At 40.6% G+C, this 22,724-nt stretch overlaps 1 protein-coding gene across 1 annotated transcript in view; it reads left to right on the top strand.

Annotated features, from left to right (window-relative positions):
• si:dkey-225n22.4 (collagen alpha-1(XXI) chain) overlaps positions 1-22,724 on the top strand; it is a 92,788-nt gene that overhangs the window by 20,248 nt on the left and 49,816 nt on the right. Inside the window, exons 4-18 of the mRNA XM_039789599.1 lie at positions 146-265; positions 3,231-3,347; positions 5,261-5,447; positions 5,885-6,050; positions 6,143-6,371; positions 9,350-9,523; positions 10,883-10,960; positions 11,077-11,088; positions 11,481-11,570; positions 16,933-16,986; positions 17,111-17,164; positions 19,058-19,111; positions 19,203-19,256; positions 20,398-20,451; positions 20,840-20,893. Coding sequence (XP_039645533.1) covers positions 146-265; positions 3,231-3,347; positions 5,261-5,447; positions 5,885-6,050; positions 6,143-6,371; positions 9,350-9,523; positions 10,883-10,960; positions 11,077-11,088; positions 11,481-11,570; positions 16,933-16,986; positions 17,111-17,164; positions 19,058-19,111; positions 19,203-19,256; positions 20,398-20,451; positions 20,840-20,893 — 1,497 coding nt within the window. The remainder of the gene's footprint in view (positions 1-145; positions 266-3,230; positions 3,348-5,260; positions 5,448-5,884; positions 6,051-6,142; positions 6,372-9,349; positions 9,524-10,882; positions 10,961-11,076; positions 11,089-11,480; positions 11,571-16,932; positions 16,987-17,110; positions 17,165-19,057; positions 19,112-19,202; positions 19,257-20,397; positions 20,452-20,839; positions 20,894-22,724) is intronic.

Below are 22,724 nucleotides of genomic sequence, written 5' to 3'. Positions count from 1 at the left end.
TTGAGTTTCTGAGATGTTGTCTCATAACTATCATCCGATTATTTTCTGTCTTCTGTCATCTGTCTTTTTTGTGTCAGTTGCCTGCTTTGATAAAACACACATAATTGCACCACATCTACTTTGGTTTTGTTTGTACGTGCTGTAGGTGGCTGTGATTCAGTACAGCGACACTCCTCGCCTGGAGATTCCTCTGGGGAAACACCAGGGTGGAGGGGAGCTCATCCAGGCCATACAGAGCATCACCTACCTGGGAGGAAACACGCAGGCAGGACAGCATTATTTCAACTATCAGTCCTAATTTGCATGCCGGTATTATGAGAATATATAATAATTCCAAACTGTTGGTGTGCTGTTTGTCCTGGCACCGCTAAGAAAATAGAGTCCCTGTTCTGGGAAGACAGATGTGAGTAACCCACAATTCATCAGTTAAATTAATCAAAAAAATCACATTTGAAAGACACTAGAAATTAAAAAATAAGGAGAAAACAGCGTGGCAGTGTCCTCGGGTTGGAAGCCAATAAAGGTGTATGACCATGTACAGAGACCTAACAATTCCCCCAAGATCAAGCATTTGGTACGACAGCGGTGAGGAAAGACTTCCTTATAACGGGCAGAAACCTTGATCAGACCCACTAAGTGGGTGGCCATCTGCCTCGACCAGTTGGGGGAAACAGAGAGCGAGAGAGAGAAATATGTATTATAGTAACATTAAAGCTAATATAACTATGACTAATAATAGTAGTAGTAGCAGTGGGCGTCGAGCAATATGATGGCAGCAGTCACAGTCACAATCCAGGGCTGCGGTCGAAAAGTCCAACAATGACCTCCTAAGTCCTTTTCCTAACCCATTTTTCCTTAACTCCGATGGTAAACGTCATGAGGTCAAGGAAAGGTGTGAAGGAGAATTCAAAAGGAATTAGGATAAGACAACCACGGTGCGAGGAGAATCCGACTCTCTTTACACTCGGCTGGAATCATGCGAGGGCGATGTTATTGACGTGGGTCTGCTGGTGAAACAAGATCATCTGGAATACTTTGCCCCGAGCGTTCTAAACGTGATGTTTCATGCAGGCTCCATTATTTCATAAGCTAAAAGTTGAGTTATTTTTTCTCTGTCAAGTTTATAACTACAGATTTTAGTTTAGCTGTTTAAATATTCCATGATATCAGCAACAGTGACATTACTGCGCCCATGGAAACATTGACAGTTACTGAAAAACAGCCTCTCTCATCACTACAGTACATCTTTAAAGAAAACACTGATCCATCTCTACAATGCATCATTTAAAAGCAATAGCCTTCAGAGACTGTAGAAAGGGTGGCAATATCTTATGTGGATTGGTGTGGCTGTGAGATTTCAGGTAGTTGATTCCGGATAGCCGATCCGGATAGCCGATCCGCGCATTCTCACATAATATTCCTACTTTTACACATGGTCATAATAATGTAGTCATATCTGTAGTGAGTTTTTAACAAAACAGATATATTGAAATAAGCCAGGGGGGCCAACAGGTGAACTTTTTCAGACGCTGCACTGGGCTCTAGATAAACCGCTGTCCGGTGCGCTGCTTAACTTTGGATTCAGCGATCCATTCAGTCATAGTTCTGTTAACACATGCTCACTGTCATGTTACGCATTGGAAAGGAGAGTAACATTCTCACATTAGCGGGTTTATTAAACCACTCAAACAGTGCCATAAAGCACATTATTATTATTAGGCCTATTAGATGTGTTGCAATGTCTCCGAAAATGAAATGTACGCACGGTGCGTCCAGGATTACAGCGCTACTGCGCACCTTATAGATTATTAACGGCGAAATGGTGATGCGTAGATTTTAAATTTAGCTGCCACAAAGACTTGTGGGACATAAAGGATGGTCCAGTGTATCCTATGCTAAAGGAGGTAACAAAGGAAGCAATGAAGCACCTTTCCTTATCACTTACACAATTCCAACGGCTCTTATCATGGCAGCCACTTAACTACTTCATCATTTTACTCCGTTAGGAACCTTGCTAAGCAAAATTTGAGTATTCGACCGCAGCCCAGCTGTCACCAAAATCAAGCATGAGCAGCCTTGTCAAGCTGCTGAATGGTAATAGGGCGCTGACAACCCCACTGTCATGAATAACGACGGCATGAAATAAAATGTGGCATTATGAAAAGGTACATTAGGAATAAAACTTGACATAAAATGTTGTGTAATTGAGAGAAATGCAAATATAAGAAGCAAAAACAAGTCTTAAAAAAGGAGCATTTTAATATACAAATGTCTATCATTAAATGCATATGAAATAAAAATGTAATAATAATGACTTGAATAGTATTAATATTTTGCTCAATCTATTCATATGATTATTTATATCATAATATATTTGTGTTTATTTAGTATTTAACACTTTGGGGTTCCATATATGAGTGGTCATACATGGTAGATGGACTCACAGAAGCACAAACAGGCAGAGGTCAACTATCACGGGAAGTCAGGAAACTAGAAATGCTCGGAATCAGGGATAACGCTCAAAAGCTAACACAGAGGAAAGACGATCTCGCAATGAGGTGACAGTGGGGTTATATACACAAGGACGGAGGAAATAAGGAGACATGGGGGGGAAGGTAATCACACACGGTGAGAAGGCAGACTAAGACCAGGAAGTAAATAGACCTGACACAAGACGAGAAGGTGAGTATGAAACAAAACTAGGAAGTGGTAAGAACAAACTGAACTAGTAAAACAAATAGAAAGCATTAACTTGACACAGGAGCTAGGCATGACACTAGTTGCTGCACTAAGGCCTCCAACTGGTAGATCAGGGCACCCGCATGCTGAGGAATGAAACAGACCTCAAATTTACAATAAAATGGCCTATAAAAATCTTCACTACTTCCAGTACTCCATCCAAAAACGCGAAACTAATAAAGTGGAGCAGGCTGGTTATGGCGAGGCAGACTGCACTTAGGCAGGTCCAAGGGTGCCAGCATTCAGTTACCACAGGTGCATCTGCAGCAACATGACCACACAGCACCACAAGCACAGAAATGGTCAATAAACATACAGGCACGCTAGGTTTGGTTGCTTTGCTTTTGTAAAAAAAAAAGAAATACATGTTTTAATCTGCTGCTATCTGGAAGCTGGTGGACATACAAGCTCACATACATGATCCCTCACAGCATCATGGTATTTTTCAATGTACTCCACCAGGTCATCACTGTTTTCTGACTGTCTTGCAGACTGGCAGGGCCATCAAGTTTGCCGTGGACCACGTCTTCTCTTCCTCCCAAAGATCCAGCCAGGTCAAGAACCGCATAGCTGTGGTGGTTACTGATGGCAAATCTCAGGATGATGTGGTAAATGTCACTCTGCCGGGTTCAAGTGCTCGTGTTGAAACCAAGTGAATACGTTTATTTGGGTGGCAGACTCAGGGGGCTTCAGATGTATTACAGTGGGAAAAAAGAATGACAGGATCTCCCCATCCATAGAACCTCAACAAGGCAACACTATCTTACAATGGGTTATCCACACTAGAGCTGTCAGTTTTCCTCTATAATAACATTCAAATTTCATTTGTTATTTTTTTTAAATATTAGAATAATATTAGACTATTTAATGCTCAAATACAGCCTGTTATTAATATGTACTACACTACTCATTGTCAATGCCACTATAAGCATGTGGTTGTTGTTAAACATTATGTCCACTAGAGGGACTTCTAACATCAGCCTGGCCTTGAAGGTGATCTACGTCACGGCGCATTGCATTTCTGGCACGTCGCTCTCTGTTTACATTATTTACACAGCAACAAACACAAATCAACAGAGAACTCTGGAATGAAACATTATCCAACAAGTGTAGTGAAGCGGCTCTGTTGTAAAGGCTAACGTTGCTCGGTTAGCACAATGACATCATGTTAGAAAGCACAGCTGAAACGAATTGTCAAAAAATAAAGTAACAAAAGTGTTAGCCACAATGCTAACGGCATTAATAACTAAGCCAAACGGTGCTGTTAGAAGGTAATATATTAAGTTGAAGCTAACTGACAGCTGTAGGGCAGCTAACATTAACTTTAGCTGTCTCCATGAAGCTCCCAGCTAAGCTCCTATAACTCGCAACACAGTTAGGAAACCAAAATGAGCTAACTATTGGTAACATAAGCATTTTGGATCGGTGGATGTCGATTTTAAAGTTATGTTAAAACTATTTTCCACCCTTCTTCCGATTTCCAGCTGCAGCCTGTTACTCCCCCTGTACTAACGTTACTTGGTATGTAACGTTAGCTCCATGATGTTGTACTAACGTTACTCGGTACGTAATGTTAGCTCCATGATGTTGTTCTAACATTACTCGGTAAGTAACGTTAGCTCCATGATGTTGTACTAACATTAGTTGGTACGTAACGTTAGCTCCATGATGTTGTACTAACATTACTTGGTACGTAACGTTAGCTCATATTGTCTTGTGTTTCTCACTCCTGTAACTTATAGTTAATCAGACATGAAAAGAGGGAGATTAGCTAACCTTAGCCAACCTATTTATATATATATATATATATATATATATATAAATAAAAAATAAATCACATATGAATAGTAATTTCAGCATTCGAATAGTATTGATTTCTTTACTATTCAAATTATATTCGACTCACGGAATTCATTCCAACAGCCCTAATCCACACTATAGTCTCGCTTTGCCAGACCCTCCTCCAAGGCGCGCTGGAGGAGAGTCTGGCTACTCCACATAGCATTCGGGGATGGGAGGAAAACTTGCTCTGGTTTATTGGCATTTCTTTAAACCAATCACAATCGTCTTGGGCGGCGCTAAGCATTGGAGAAAAGCTGCGGAGCTGCTGCAAAATAGCCTCAGGAAGGAACTTGTTTTGGTGGAACGTGTACGTTCAAAAGTAGTTTTAGTTTAGATACTAGACTATCTGTCCAATCTGAGTTTTCTTTTGGACAGATAGTCTAGCTAGCTGTCTGGATTTACCCTGCAGAGATCTGAGGAGCAGTTAACCAAGGCAATGGATATCCGGCCTAAATGAGTGAAATCCGGTGGATTTTCTGGCGACAAGGGAGCAATCCGGGAAGTAGAACGTCAAGGATATAAACTATCCACACCATGACATTTATGTGAAAGCTGTTGGCTGTTATATTGTTAATTGTACTTTTGTCATACTGTTTTTTCATAAACTCCTCTGTCAAGTGTCTAAATGGAAAGCCTCTTGGGGGCTAATTTTCACCAGAGAAAGCCTATGTTTCTTTAGGTGGATGCCAGTATGGAGGCACGAGCTCAGGGCATTACAGTATTCGCTGTTGGAGTTGGCAGTGAGATCACCACATCGGAGCTTGTATCCATTGCCAATAGACCATCATCCACCTATGTCCTGTATGCCGAAGATTACACCACCATTGACCGTATTCGAGACTCCATGGAGCAAAAGCTCTGTGAAGGTCAGGACATCTACTTCATCTATCTCTTTTGGCATGTTTAGAGAACACAGAAACATGACTCTCAACTAGACAGACTTGAAGGAAAAGCAGTGTAACTGCAGACATTACGGCATGTGGTAGTGAAAAAAAGATAGGCGTAATTAATAACATTATTAATGGCTGCATCTGTAGTTTCTCTGTAGCTTTTCTTGTTCCAGTACTTGTTCCATTTTTTGCATTATGGCTCACTGAGCCTGCACTTGTGTTGTGATCCAGTGAATTATGCTTGCTGATTTTAAATTCAACAACAAAAGATATTGATTCAATTGTGTCGTCCACAAAAATACAACAAAATACACCTCCACATAACACAGTTGACCCAACAATGAATGATTGCATAAATATTTAGAGGTGAGCTGTTATTAAGCTGACTGAATAAATGACCCTTTTCTTTCTAGAGTCTGTGTGTCCAACACGAATCCCGGTGGCATCTCGTGATGAGAAAGGCTTTGAGCTGATGCTGGGCATGAACATTCAGAAGAAGGCCAAGGAGATCCCTGGCTCTCTGATTTCTGAGGCAGCCTACGCACTGACTGTCTCCACAGACATTACTGAGAATACCAGGTAGAATGTTGTCTAAAAGTGTAATGGTCTTTAAAAATCTATCATTCAATTCACCGTTTATATTTAGGTATTTGACTTTATCCTTGTACTAGGGATATTTTCCCAGAAGGCCTCCCTCCATCCTATGTGTTCGTAGCAACCCTGCGTGTAAAGGGGTCTTCGAGCGTGCTGACTTTTGACCTTTGGAGGGTGCTGTCTAAAGATAAGGAGATCCAGGCTGCAGTGACACTAAATGGGAAGGACAAAACTGTCATCTTCACTACCACCACCACCAGTATTACAGAAAAGGAGCAGAGAGTCACCTTTAAAGCCGGCTTTCAGGTTGGTATTAGTATTGAGTTTCACGTCCTTACCAGATCAATATGGCTTTTGGCTGGGCTTTGATTTCCAATGATTGACAAATGTTCCTTTCCCAATATGACCACGTGTGAAAATGCCTGATAGCTCTCTGTCAACTGGTTAATCCAATTTAGACGAGATGAATGACTCTACCTTTGCCTCTGGACACAGCTGCAAAGACTTTATCAGTCTGGCTATTGTATCACTTTAGGTTTAGCTCTGTTTGCTGCACAGATTCTTGGGTGACTCACAGTTTATTACAATAATAGAAATGGGTTTACTTTAAAAATGTGGGACAGATTAAGAAAAGGGTCATATATATAGTCATATATATATAGTATTTAAATAGAAGGAAACTGAATGATTTGGAATAAAGAAAGGAGATGTAAGGCTACGACCATTAGTCTTACACAGCTGGATGTTTTCCTATGGGGACCCAAAGTGTTCAAAATTAAAAATCTAATTCAGCTCATTATTGTGAAATGTTATTTCATCTTACGTTTTCATCTTTCATCTTATCATAATAACAATCAGTCAGACCAAAGCAATTGCTACCACTTTGTTTTTGGAAAAGAAATTGGAATGCAGTGCTTTGAAGGTATCTCAACCAAACTAAAAATACATGACATATATACATGTTAACAAAAGTATGCCCCTGAATCACGTTATACCTCCCTCTTTGGCTCATAAGCCAATGATCTTTAATTCCAGAGGTGAGAACTGGAATTCTTCCTCTGGCTAAAACTATTCAGGACCAGGGCTTCTGGTAGCCATGCAGTTAAGATGGATACCACATACAGTGATCGCAGCCGGGCACATGTGTTATCCCCTTTTTCCCTGACCCTGTATTTCCTGTCTAATGATTTTTTTTCAACATTTTGCATCAATATCAAATAATGGCAAAATGTTGAAAAGAAATAATCTTTAAAAAAGATATGTAATCTAGATGCACCCTAGTGGCAGCAAATTTATTTTGCTGCTGCTGCTGGGAACAGCGGTCTTCTGGAAGACTTGGAGTTAAGCTTTTCTTTGAGAAAAGAACAAATAACGGCACAGAAATCATTCTTAAAAAAGGAAGATGTGTTCGGAGTTTTGCCAACCGGATACGGCAAAAGTTTAATCTATCAACTAGCTTCTCTTCCTTCTTTGTTGCTCTGCCTGGTTGTAGTGCTATCCTATTGCGTGCAGAGGGAATTTGAAAAACAACCGTTTACCCCCGCCCCTCGGATTGAGCCCTGCCAATGGTGAGTTCCCAGACCCAACATCTTGACGTGGGTCTGGCTTGTCAGGCTAGTGAATATATTATTCAGGATGAAAACAGAATTTGTGAGCTGTATATAGTAACTGTGAGAAGTGAGAGCCATTTTTTTCTGTATCGTAAATACTGTGATGATTTGAGGCTGTCAAATTTCCATTAAATGGCTTGACAAAACCCTGAAATATCCTTGTATATACAATAGATGATCAAACATACTAATATGTTTAAGTTCCCACAAAAGTATTTATTATGATTCTCAGATATTATACAGTATGTGGTTTGTTTAGGAATGTACAAGTTTTGTAGTAGAAAACCAAAGACTGACAATCACATTTTCAAAATTACTTTGAAAATGTATACACAGCATTCTGAATCTGCATACATGTGTTGGGTCTTGTAAAGCAGTATCTTAGCATGTGAGCATATGATGTCTCAGCTTGTCAATAACTTAACGAGTTGGGACAGTTTAACCAGGCTTATTGCAGTGAGAATCTAACTCAGTCAATGCAGCTGCTTAAAGTTGCACCATTAGTAATATCTTCACAATGGTAGAAAGAAAGTTGATTCATAAATTAAATGAATATGAGGAAAACATAAATGTCACAGTTTATATTGATTAATACAAAGAGCCTACTGTGCGGTTCTACCGTTATTTTCCTGCCCCTGAAAGAACATATTGTGTTATTGGAGTGTATTCGGTCTCTTCCAACGTCGGATTTCCCGTCATGTTGCTTTCTGTGAATGAACCTGACTGGGATGACTTGCAGAGAGCCAAACTAGCAGTTATTTAAACAGCATCCCCTGTTCAGTTCAAATACACAGCTGAACTGGTGAAGATGTAATGTGATGGAGACCATGGAGGAGGCTCAAAGAAAACGTTTCCTACTCCGAACCCCCGGATTTCTCCAGTGGAAACTACTTGGTTGGATGTGTAGTTCTTGGAGCACATGTCTCTGTTTTCATGGCAGCACAAGGTAATAATACATCCCGTTGAACACGCCAGGCTGTTTTTTCCACAGGGCACCCACCACCCTCCATCCTAACACATAGCATACAGGGTTGTAATTATGTTCAATTTGTGTTTGCACATGTTTGATTTGATGTGGTTTGACGTGGCCCAACGTAGACGCCTGTGATTTGTCATTTGGAAATGATGGCTGTGGCTCAGTCCCCGTGAAACAATAGCTGCTCTGTTTCTCTCTCTACTTCTGGATGGTTTGAGCTTTTAAGAAAAAAAGATTGTGATGGAAAAAGGAGTTCTTGGTCTTAACTATTTGTGCAGCATTTAGGGAACACACTTTTTTTTGGGCTATTCCGCCTTTAATGGACAGGACAGCGAGGTAAGAAAGGTTAGAGAGAGGGGGAAGACATGCAGGAAACCGTCACAGGTCAGACCCGAACCCCGGACCTTCTGTGTCGAGGAAAAACCTCTATATAAGTGCGCCTGCTCTACCCACTGTACCAACCCGGCCACAAGGGAACACCCATTTTTGGCCTTAATGACAATATTAGATTAGATGAAACACGTGCCCAAATAGGACTGCCAACAGAAATGGAAGGCTGAGTGAAATTGTTTTCACATCCAACTTTGCTTGAACAAAGATATGTTTCAGTCTCATAAATGAACCATCTCTCAGGAAATGTATCTATAACCCCGACAAACAACGGTATTTATGAAATTCATATGTGTGCCTTCTCTCAGACTCTGTATGATGGAAAGTGGCATCAGCTCAAACTCCTGGTAAGACCACGCCAGGTCTCCAGTTTTCTTGACGATCAGCCTCTCCAGGAGATAATGATGAAACCGGTGGAGCCGATTTACATCAACGGGGAGACGCAGGTTGCTAAAAGGCGAGGAACAGACATCACTGTGCCTGTGAGTAATGACACCGAAACTGAGAGGAGGAGAGAAAAGAAATTCTTTGAATATATTTTGACACCAAGTGCAGGTGATCCTTTGTCTGGCTTATGAAGCAACACATTTGAGTTGACTTGAAAAACAGATTTAAAATGTAGGCTATAGTAAAAGCAGCCACAAATAATGAATGTTTTATTTCCAAATAGGTTTTGTTCTAACTCTTGAAACATATTGGAAACTAGTATAGCATAAATATGCACAAATGGTAATAAAAAAGGAAGTAAACAAATAATTCCAGTATCTTTCCAAAACCCCATAAACCAGATCCTCATCCTGATGATGATCCTACTTTATGCAGGACATACAGCGATATCTTTGCATTTATTTTAGATATTATTTATTTTACTTAATTACTCTCTTTGTTTCTCTTTATTCTTCATGTCAACATAACATGCATTTCTATTCCAAGGCAATGGCATGTATGGAGACAAAAAATATAACTTTATTACTGACCTTTGACAGCAGTCATTTGATAAAATAAAAGGAAAATGCAGTTTTTTTCAATAGCTCATCATTTCATTTTTCTACTTCTTGTTTTTCCTTTATTTCTTTTTTTGGGGGAGGGGGGGCTTGACACACATTTCAAGGTCCCATGGCATGAAAATGTCACTTTATGAGTTTTTTTAACATTAATATGAGTTCCCCCAGCCTACCTATGGCCCCCCCAGTGGCTACAAATGGTGATAGGTGTAAACCGAGCCCTGGGTATCCTTTGAGAAAATGAAAGCTCAGATGGGCCGATCTGGAATCTTCTCCTTATGAGGTCATAAGGAGCAAGGTTACCTCCCCTTTCTTTACTTTGCCCGCCCAGAGAATTTGGCCCAACCATGAGAGAGAGACATCATGGCTTTCAAATGAACAAAGTGGCAGTTGGTCAAGGCCACACCCCCAACCTCCACCTAGCCCCCCCCCCCCTCTGTCTCCTCCTCAATAGCTACAGACACAGAAATGGCACATCCTAAGGAAAGCTCATTGTGGGACTGGCTCTAGTGGCTGTAATTCTGCACCAAGGCTGAATTTCGGGAAAGAGACTTCAGATACAGTATAAGGGGACCACTAAGGTCTATATAAAAGAGACTTCAGATACAGTATTAGGGGACCACTAAGGCCTATATAAAAGAGACTTCAGATACAGTATTAGGGGACCACTAAGGTCTATATAAAAGAGACTTCAGATACAGTATTAGGGGACCACTAAGGCCTAGATAAAAGCATCCAAAAAGCAGCATGTCATAAGACCTTTAATAATTTCATCAATCTATTACGTTTCTCCATTTTCCTCACCACTTTTTCATTTTGAATTGTCTTTGTATTCAGGTGGAGCTTCAGAAGCTGCGTCTGTACTGTGATCCTCATCAGAGTGAGAGAGAAACAGCTTGTGAGATTTACTCTGTGGTAAGATCTCCTCTGTCGCTTGTATCTACTGGAATCTCCACTGCAAAGGTCACATTCTGTACTTGTATGATGATAACCATTGTTTTTTCTCTTGTCCTCTCTCGCTTACGCTACAGGATGATGAAAGGGTAAGTGCGGTTTCTATCCAGTTTTTTTATACACACTTATACACAAAGTTTGGCTTAAAGTATTTAGTGATGTAGTGCAAATATATCACACCGAATTAGATATTGCAGAGTCAAAATCACTGGCAATGTTCATAGCTCACTTCTATAGGGACTGAAGTTTGCCCTTTCAGAGGAAAGTCTTTTTTTTGAAACAGTAAATAAAATCCTAGGATTGTAAGAAACATGTGTAGGACACATGAATATAGCTTATTTTAATGACAAAAAAAACCTACATCTGTATCAGTTTTTTTTGTCCTTACTGTAATATAGGCTATATCAATGTGTGCCATCTCTACCTAATGAGGAAGCTTTGAGTGTGTTATGTATCACAGACATGTTGTGTGTTTCCTCAGTGTCCTCTGAATCGAACAGCCACAGTGGAGGATGAAGACTGCAACTGTGCCATCAGTCCACAAGGGCCGCGCGGCCTGCCAGGACCCATGGTAACACACACACCCACCTTCCTCCTATAAGACTCAAAGGACATTTGATATATGACTCTTGTCCCTCTAGTGGCTTTTACACCATGGCCTTGAAGCACAAATATATTGGTGTACAGCACCCCGTTGCCCAACTTTGACGTAATTGTGTGTGTGATCAAATTAGCTACTTTATTATTTGAGGTGTTCAGAAAGCAATTAGGATCTACAAATAGAGGAATACAGAATGCACTGCTTGCTTACATACACATTTTCTTTCTTGTATTTTTTTCTTGTTGTTCCAATAAATCTGCTCCAACTGGAGTCAACACTATACAGTAGATTGGACACAAACACACACACACACACACACAAAGCGAGGGGCGACAACAGGCCAATTGGAAACTAGAAAATTAAGAATTGGTGCATTTTACCAAAACGATATATTCCAGACCTCAACTTATGTCCTCTACTAGTGACCTTGAATGACATGTAGTCATAGTGACTCACTTCTGATGATTCACAGTAGTATTTATTTCTTTTACCCAGGGAGGTTTTTAGAATCTCCAAGTTTTGTTTTTGGAGAGCTGCTTAAATATGCAGGTGACTGCAGCGCTGCGATTCCAAATGTTTCAAATTTGACGTTGTGTTTTTGTAGCTAGATAGCACTTTGTCGCCGCCAGCACAGATTGTACAACGGACCTTAATATTGCCGTCTTTAGCGGACACAAACTCAAAATAGTGACTGGATTTCCAGCTAGAAAACGTGCATCTGTGATGTGTGTAGGGCGGAAAAAAAAGAGGACCCAAATGCAGAGGGAGGCAGGCAGGCAGGAGATGGTTGAACTCAGGAATTTAATATAACAAAAAAACAGTAAGAAAACTCACGAAATAACAAACGGACGGGCAAAACACAGGCAGGAGTAGGGCTGGGCGATATATCGATATAAACAAATATATCGATATATTTTTAAATGAGATTTCGGAATTAGACCATATCGCATATATCGATATAGTTCAAATGTGATCCTTGCTCCCATAGATATGTCGCCGTGAGGTTCTAAACATACGTCAAAACCCGCCGCCATCTTGGAACAGGGGTCCGAAGCATTCAGATCAACGCTAAAGATGCCGGACTTTTGTACTGCTTAATTATGTTCGATAGAGGAAATGAAAAGAACAAACAGCATGGATAACATTTAACAGGTGACAATGTGTTTTATGATTATATATGCCGCCGACCAGCAATCTGAGCTCCGGCCAGCGGGAGGCGGAGAGCCCCGTGGCCCGGCGAGCGTCTCTCTTCCCCGGGCAAAAACACAGCTCGCCTGCGCTGCTGCGCGGTCCCCGCTGATCCAGATCGGACCGGCCAAAGACAGAGTGGTGATCGGTAGGATCTTACACGTAGTCCAGGACGAACTGTATGTCGATATCGGCGGAAAGTTCCACTAAGTTTGCCGGCGGCAGGCGGACTGAAAGAAGCTACAGCGGGGCAGCGACCGTCTGCGGCTGCAGGATCTGGAGCTCAGTGCCCGTTAAAATTACATGTAACGCATAAATACATACAGAAATAAATAGTGGAGGAATGAGCCTGGACATTTCAGTTTGTTTAAACTTCACCTTGAAGCAGAAACTCTTAGTTCAGAAGGGTGAAGTTTCCGTTTGGACTCAGATCTGTGAACCGATAATAATAAATTTCTTTGTTTTGTAGTCGATAGTTCATCTTAAGTTTATTTAAGTGGAAGCAGTATCAAGTGGAAGAATGGGACTATAACCTAGGCTTACAGGCATGAGGCATTACATTTTGAACAAAGTAGATTATATTAATATCTAAAGCTTAATTGACCTTTGGAACGAATCACAAATAGCCTATGGAGCTTTGATTTCAAAAAGGTACTCCTGTTATACAGTATTTAGGTTTACATTTTATTGTTATTTGAACAGCTGAGCATTTAATCATGAACCAGGTGAAGAAACCGGTTTATTATTTATTTGATTTTGCAACTGTTTCTATGAAACTACTTGTGACATGTCATATTTGATTTGGGCTTTGACTGAACATTTGCTCTCACTTCGCGGAAAAAAATATCGGGATATATATCGTATATCGATATTCAGCCAAAATATATCGGGATATGACTTTTGGTCCATATCGCCCAGCCCTAGGCAGGAGCGAACTGATACACGGAGGAACAGACACAAGGAACAGGGAAGCAACACAAGACGATCTAACAAGAGACAAAGGGAACACAGAGGCTAAATACATGAGGTATTGAGTAAATCAGGAACAGGTGAGACAACAGGTGAAAAACATCAGGGCAGGGCAGGACAAACAAAGGAGGGAAAACACAGGAAGTAAATTGGACAAGACAAGACAGAAAACAGACTATCAAAATAAAACAGGAAGCAGAACATAAACAGGGAAATGCATGACAGAAAAATACACCACTAAATACACACAGACCACAATACACAAAACCGGATACATCAACACAACAGGGAACAGAAATATACAGAATTAATATACAAACACAGGAAACATACAGAAATCAATAATACAGGCAACAAAAATTAACAAACGGGTAACAGAAATGTCCATAGCCATCACAGCATCTCTCTCCTCCCTCCATTGTTGTTTACGTTTGTGTCGCTGCGCGGTACACGTGACCTGTCCTCATGCTGAAAACGTGACTTGTCGCATACGTGACTTCACTGCCCGAGACGCAAGAAGAAAGCAAAAATATATATTTTTATTAAGGAAAATGACAAAAATAGTAACGCACAGTGACTTGGATAAGTGACTTTAATCTGATTACTGGTTTGGAAATAGTAACGTGTTAGATTACTTGTTACTGAAAAAAGTGGTCAGATTAGAGTAACGCGTTACGCGTTAGTGTCCCGTTCTTGTCCCGCGTGTCACTGAAATGTACATTTTGTAACCCCACCCATGATTTTTTCATAAACCTAACTGTCCCGCTCTCGTGCTGCATGTCAGTTAAACGTACATCCCGACCCAGTGCATCAAAAAGTGCACCAAAATACGGCCAAGCGCATCTAAATATGACGCCGAAGGGCTAGACGCGAGTCCCGAGAGCCTCAAATAGTCTCGACCCAGAGCGTCAAAAAGTGACACCAAGAGTCCTTACCAAGCGCATCTCAATATGACGCTAAAGGAGACTTTTTGCTCCAATAACAAAAGCCAAAGGCCACTGACCAAGCGTTGCGTTTTGACGCGATGGGAGTGAGAACGTGTTGCAATCGGAAACCATGACTTTCATGGCAATAGTTGTTTTTTGACTGGACCAAAGTATCGGACTGACCAACAGACCAACATATATATAACCAGCAGCACATCACCTCAACCCTCATCCACCTTCACTGGCTCCCAGTTAAGTCCCGCATCACATATAAAATCCTCCTCCTCACACCCCTGGTACCTCTCCGACCTCCTCCATCCATACACCCCCACCCCGAAACCTGCGGTCCTCAGACACTGGCCTTCTCTCCAATCCCCACACATACTGTATCTGAAGTCTCTTTTATATAGACCTTAGTGGTCCTCTAATACTGTATCTGAAGTCTCTTTTATATAGACCTTAGTGGTCCCCTAATACTGTATCTGAAGTCTCTTTTATATAGGCCTTAGTGGTCCCCTAATACTGTATCTGAAGTCTCTTTTATATAGACCTTAGTGGTCCCCTAATACTGTATCTGAAGTCTCTTTTATATAGACCTTAGTGGTCCCCTAATACTGTATCTGAAGTCTCTTTTATATAGACCTTAGTGGTCCCCTAATACTGTATCTGAAGTCTTATAGACCTTAGTGGTCCCCTAATACTGTATCTAAAGTCTTTTATATAGACCTTAGTGGTCCCCTAATACTGTATCTGAAGTCTTATAGACCTTAGTGGTCCCCCTAATACTGTATCTGAAGTCTTTTATATAGACCTTAGTGGTCCCCCTAATACTGTATCTGAAGTCTCTTTTATATAGACCTTAGTGGTCCCCTAATACTGTATCTGAAGTCTCTTTTATATAGACCTTAGTGGTCCCCTAATACTGTATCTGAAGTCTCTTTTATATAGACCTTAGTGGTCCCCTAATACTGTATCTGAAGTCTCTTTTATATAGACCTTAGTGGTCCCCTAATACTGTATCTGAAGTCTCTTTTATATAGACCTTAGTGGTCCCCTAATACTGTATCTGAAGTCTTATAGACCTTAGTGGTCCCCTAATACTGTATCTAAAGTCTTTTATATAGACCTTAGTGGTCCCCTAATACTGTATCTGAAGTCTTATAGACCTTAGTGGTCCCCTAATACTGTATCTGAAGTCTTTTATATAGACCTTAGTGGTCCCCTAATACTGTATCTGAAGTCTCTTTTATATAGACCTTAGTGGTCCCCTAATACTGTATCTGAAGTCTCTTTTATATAGACCTTAGTGGTCCCCTAATACTGTATCTGAAGTCTCTTTTATATAGACCTTAGTGGTCCCCTAATACTGTATCTGAAGTCTCTTTTATATAGACCTTAGTGGTCCCCTAATACTGTATCTGAAGTCTTATAGACCTTAGTGGTCCCCTAATACTGTATCTGAAGTCTTTTATATAGACCTTAGTGGTCCCCTAATACTGTATCTGAAGTCTCTTTTATATAGACCTTAGTGGTCCCTAATACTGTATCTGAAGTCTCTTTTATATAGACCTTAGTGGTCCCCTAATACTGTATCTGAAGTCTCTTTCCCGAAATTCAGCCTTGGTGCAGAATTACAGCCACTAGAGCCAGTCCCACAATGAGCTTTCCTTAGGATGTGCCATTTCTGTGTCTGTAGCTATTGAGGAGTGGGGGGGCACGGTGGAGGTTGGGGGTGTGGCCTTGACCAACTGCCACTTTGTTCGTTTGAAAGCCATGATGTCTCTCTCTCATGGGTGGGCCAAATTCTCTGGGCGGGCAAAGCAGAGAAAGGGGAGGTAACCTTTCCCCTTATGACCTCATAAGGAGAAGATTCCAGATCGGCCCATCTGAGCTTTCATTTTCTCAAAGGCAGAGCAGGATACCCAGGGCTCAGTTTACACCTATCACTATTTCTAGCCACTGGGGGACCATAGACAGGCTGGGGGAACTCATTAATGTTAACAAACCTTATAAAATGAAATTTTCATGCCATGGGATCTTTAAAAAAAACTCCTGAAACACCACCTGTTCACCACAACCTACAACCTCCTTTAGCTGAGCCACAGTAATTATGTAAAGTGTCCTTGGGTTTCATAAAAGGCGCTATATAAATACAAGTTATTATTATTATTAATTATTAACATTGCCAGCCATAGCAGGGCTAAAATAATGTGCATTTATTAAAGCCTATGTATGTATTAATACTGCAGGGTTTCCGAGGCGAGAAAGGGAGGGAAGGACCATCAGGACCTGATGGTAAGCCTGTAAGTGCTAATCAGTTTCTCCATCAGTTTCTTTCTTTTCACCACTTCATGCTGTTGTCACCAGCCTTTAGGATACGTGTTGTCTGTACATGCTAGATTCAGCCTATGTTGTCTCTGTCCCCAGGGTAAAGATGGGAAACCTGGGGAATCCGGCCCTCCTGGGTTACCAGGGATGAAGGTAAAACATCTGTTGCATTATAACATCTTCGAAGAAGAGTAGGGCCACCTTTTTATTGAGTCCTGAGTTTTACGTCAGAAATCTGAGAATAAAGTCAGAATTCTGACTTTAATCTCAGAATTCTGAATTTATTCTCAGAATTCTGACTTCTTTTTTTAAAACTTTAAAAAACAATTTATGTTAGACTTTAAAAAAAGTCAGAATTCTGAGATTAAAGTGAAAATGCTGGGATTAAAGTGATGGTTCGGAGTAATTTACCCTAGGGTCCTTTGCACCATGACCTCGAGCCAAACACTCACCCAGAAGCTTTTTTCAGCTGGGTCTAACATTGGGAGAGTTAGCGTAGAGTAGCGTTAGCCGCTGAATAGCTTAGCGCAGGGGCTAATGGATCGTTCTTAATATTACCCCACATAATTATGCCCGAACGAATACCAACGTCTACAGTAGTACATATAGGTTATGCACTCATAAAACGATGGATTGGAAAGTTTGTAAGTACACCAGAAGTTTATGAACACTTGCCTGCTGCCTGCTGGCTTCTGCTCTCTGCTGCTGCTGCTGCTGTTACTACCGGGCAGTAAGAGTGCTTAGGGCCGTCTACAAATTACAACACCGAAAAGAGATGCAACAAAAATATTTATTAATTTAATGATTAAATAAGGTAATGTCTCCAAACTTACCTCAATTATAACTTGTCTCCTGCTAGTTATTCTACAGTACTTACTTTAAAAAATAAGTTAAATTAAAAAATATTTTTGTTGCATCTCTTTTCGGTGTTGTAATTTGTAGACGTCCATAAGCACTCGTCTTACAGCAGCAACAACAACAGCAGAGAGCAGAAGCCAGCAGGCAAGTGTTATTTACATAACCTTCTGGTGTACTTACAAACTTTACAATCCATCGTTTTATGAGAGCATAACCTATATGTACTACTTGTAGACGTTTGGTATCATTTCGGGCATTATTAGTGGGGTAATGTTAAGAGACACTTCGGATCCATTAGCCCCTGCGCTAAGCTATTCAGCTGATAACGCTACGCTACGCTAACTCTCCCAATGTTCAACCCAGCTGAAAAAAGCTTCTGGGGGGGTGTTTGGCTCGAGGTCATGGTGCAAAGGACCCTAGGGTGAATTACTCCGAACCATCACTTTAAGCTCAGAATTCTGAGTCAGAATCCTGACTTCAAACTCTGAACCCAAATACAGTTTTCACATCCCCCAATCCTCTTCCGTACGAATCGCTACAATGCAAGTCACAATTTTTACTTTGATTTTACTGCACTGCTGCTACACCAAAGAGATGTCAACTCCATTCAAGACTGACATAATTCTTGCTCAATCCCAGAACCACAGGTCCATCTCTACGTTTCTTTTCATTTCTAAAGTCTAGAAAAAGTTGAATGCAACCAACATTTGGAATTTTTAGCAGAAAAAGTATTTGATAAATGCTGTCTGTTTCCCTTAAAGTGACAGCACACAGACAGTTCGCTATAGTGTCACAGATTATATCATGTTGCAGTCTGATCATGGCAAGAATGCAATTTTAGTTTTTAATTTATACACAGCTTTTAATACCATCAACCATAATATTTTATTAAATGAGCGGAGGAGCAACATAATCTTACTCCCATGTCATCACCTACGGCAGGTTCAGGTCGCTCGATGGTGTTTTAAGCCCCCAACGTCTCCTTCCAGGCAGCGCTGCGACCGTTGACTTCAAGGCACCTAACCCTAACCCTAACCCTAACCCTAACCTTAACCCTAACCATAACCATAACCAATACTCTATAGACTTTATAATGGACTTTTAAAATGTCTGATAACATGTATTCATTAAATGACTTTCATACTTTGATTACATGCTCCTACCTTCTGTTTTCCCTTGGCTGGGCAGGGTGAAGGTGGCCCCGCAGGACTAAGAGGGGAGCCCGGTCTAAAAGGTAACAAGGTAAGTCTTTAAAGAAGTTGTATCAGTGTTGTGGCTTTCTTTTTAATCTGCTGCCAGTACTAATAGTTCCTGATTCTGCCGACACGTCCAGGGAGACAGAGGGGAACCAGGCTTATCAGGAGAACCAGGACCCCCAGGACCCAAGGTGAGAATATCTTAATAAAGCCATGTTTAAAGCTTTAGTGCGTAACTATTTTATATTAATAAACGTCTGTCACATTCAAGCCATTGACAAATGAGTTGATACAAAGCTAATTAAGACTATCAGCTCCACACAACTCTCTCTGGATTTCTCAGTAGGACTATGTTCAGAAGATTGTGGCGTCCGGCGACTTTCCCACGCAGAAACTCAAGTGAAGATAATGACCTCTTCTGAAGAGTCCATCATGTTTTTTAATCCTCTGTGTAGGCTTGTATTATGTAGATGCGTCATTACTTAGAATTCCTCATGGGGGAGACAGAAACTACGCACTATAGCTTCAAAACAGAAAATGAGCGAATATTGAACACTTTTACTTTAGCGTACTTGTTTTTTTTGCAAGACACAGCTTTCGTCAGGTCAGCCCCAGTTGTCCCTACTACCATCTCCCTGGATAAGAAAGCCTTTCTATATTGCATATATATATCTATATATATCTATATATATATAGATATATATATATGCAATATAGAAAGGCTTTCTTATATATATATATATATATATATATATATATATATATATATATAGATAGATAGATAGATAGATAGATAGATAGATATATATATGCAATATAGAAAGGCTTTCTTATCCAGGGAGATGGTAGTAGGGACAACTGGGGCTGACCTGACGAAAGCTGTGTCTAGCAAAAAAAACAAGTACGCTAAAGTAAAAGTGTATATATATATATATATATATATATATATCTCCATGGTCAGTATGGGAAAGTGGAATTGAACCAGTCCTGACTACAAGAGCCTGGGTCTGTCTGAGGTTTCTGCCTAAAGGAAGTTTTTCCTCGCCACTGTTGCACCAAATGTTTGCTCTTAGGGGAATTGTTGGGTCTTTGTAAATTATAGAGTGTAGTCTAGACCTACTCTATCTGTAAAGTGTCTTGAGATAACTCTTGTTATGATTTGATACTAATAAAATTGAATTGAAATTGAATTGATAGTGTTAGTGTCCTGATGAATTAAAAGGATAAAAAAAACATAAATAATTAATACTGATTAGATATAAAAAAAGAGAGATTTTGAATGTATTAAATGTCACTACAAAATACAGTATAAGCAGATTTCTTTGTATACAGGGTCTTCATGGTGAGAGAGGCGAGCTAGGGCCTCCAGGACAAGCTGGACCAATGGTAAGATCCTGTTCTGTTCAACAGTCATGTGTCCACAACAGGAATTAAGCCAGCGTACCTGACCGTTCCAGGATGTGAAAGCATGAAATCTGAGGTGTCAGTTCCCGAAAATAAAATATTATGCCAAATGTAACAACCTAACCACTTCAAGCCAGATGCACAGTAAGTAACCCTACTATAAATATAAGGAAAGAGAAGCGTTCTCTAATTCTGGAGGTTTGGCTCCCTCTGTGCATGGGTGTGTGTTTGGGATTTCCTCCTGTCACAGCAGTCTCTGCAGTCGTACCAGCACAGTGTTTGAAGTGGGACAGATAATTACTTTAATAGTGTTGAATTTGGCTGCTGCTGCTTCACTTTGCCTCTCAGTGTGTGTTCATTGTCCAACCAGGGGGAGCCAGGACTGCCAGGCACTGGCGGACAAATTGGGCCACCAGGACCAAAGGTCAGTGCAGACTGTAGCTACTGGCAGATCAGGTGGGAGACACATAGACACACTACATAGTCTAAAATATGTGGACATCCAGACATAACACTCCTTGACTGTTGAACATCTCATTCCAAAACCGTAGGGATTGTTACTGTATGCTGCTATAACAGCCTCCACTCTCTGTGAAAACCTTCAACCAGATGTTGGAACCTGGCTGCAGGGATTTGCTCCCTTTCAGCCACAAGAACATTAGTAAGGTCCAACACTGACGTTTGGTGATGAAGCTTGGAAGCACACTATTGTCTAAAGGTGTGTTCAGACAGAAGGTTTTTATTGAACAAATTTGACTGCTGGACAGGGGATGTGGGTCTCTAGTCTCAGGCCGATTCGATAAACTTCTTGGTGCATTGCCAATGATCCGATACATTAACGCTATATGCAGCAACTACCGATGCGATACTATCTGATTCACCCCTTATTGCAATGCGGTGCAATTTGACACGATTTGATTCAGCACAATGTGATTCAATGCGACTTGACACAATGCAAAATGATATGATGCTATGCAATTTAAAATGGTAAAGAGAGTTTGATTTTATTTCTTTGGTTCCTTTTGAACAAACAACAAATTATGTTGGAAAGCATCCTGCATTGCGTTTTAAAATTTTTTTCACAGAATTACTTTAAGTTCCATTATCAGAATCCTTTATACTTTTACTTGAGTTTCTTAAATGGTACTCTCCTAACCACTGCATATAGGCTGTCTCACTTTGACTCAGGCTCATGCATTGCCAAAAGTGGAACTTCTCTTAGTTGACCTTCTAATAAAGGCTTTCATCAGGATGACATCCAAATTGTCACTGTAAGCAGAGCAGCACATCGTCTTGGTCTGTCCCTCTCCATCTCCCTGTCCTCTCTTGCCGTGCGCACGCAGGTAGAGTGAATTGGCGTTGGCAGGTCAGACTCATTTTGTGGTAATTGTGAACGTGCGATGGTCAGTAAATGGTCTACAACATGTGAAAATCATAGTATAGACCTTTTTGACAACATTTTGACTTGTCATAGCAGGAAAAGCACAGGTGAAACAAATTTCGTAAGTGATGGCTCAGTTCCATCAAGTGTCCCAGTCTTATACTGTATATTATACCGTTGCTTTTCCTGCTATGACAAGCCCAAATGTCTGCTCTGAAAAAGGTCTATTGGCCTTTATAACTTAAGCTTTTTGTCATGTGACATGTCTGCAAGAATTTAAATGTGTGCACTCAAGACAATAAAACAATGAAATGCCACAAATTATTCAAAATGAAGGAACAGGTTCTGGCCTCAATGCAGCAACATCTCATTGCCTGGCTTTACTGTATAATGTAGCCTTTAAACCTTTTCTGTAGCCACACTGAACTATCTTAAAGCCATAGTGCCAAGTACAAACTGTAACACACTGAGTAACTGCGATGTCCAACTTTTTATTCTTTTTTTTACACTGGTACCTCAAAGGAAAAGCGAGTAGCTTCCTTTGTGAAAGTAAAACAAACAATCTCTCAGTCACATCTTTTTCCATGTTGGGTTTAAAATCATTATATATCAAAAAGACTTACATGCAAATGTAAAGTCATACAGTAAATCTGAAAACACTCTCCACTTCCCTCAGTCAATGAAATTAACACCACTGCAGGAGTGCAGGCCACATTCATATTGTAAATGGGATGTTCCCTTGTGGTTACTTAAACAGAACAAGTGGCTAAATGAAAGAGCACATGCACACATCTGCAAGCATGTGAGAACGCCCACCAGCTACAAGTGTGCAATGCTATTTTGAGTCTTCTCTGAACTCCTTTGGTTGTTCTAC

This window comes from Perca fluviatilis, chromosome 22 (genome assembly GCF_010015445.1).
Source record: "Perca fluviatilis chromosome 22, GENO_Pfluv_1.0, whole genome shotgun sequence".
Taxonomy (NCBI): Eukaryota; Metazoa; Chordata; class Actinopteri; order Perciformes; family Percidae; genus Perca; species Perca fluviatilis.
Note: the sequence above shows the minus strand (reverse complement) of the source record. Positions and strands in the feature narration are given on the sequence as shown.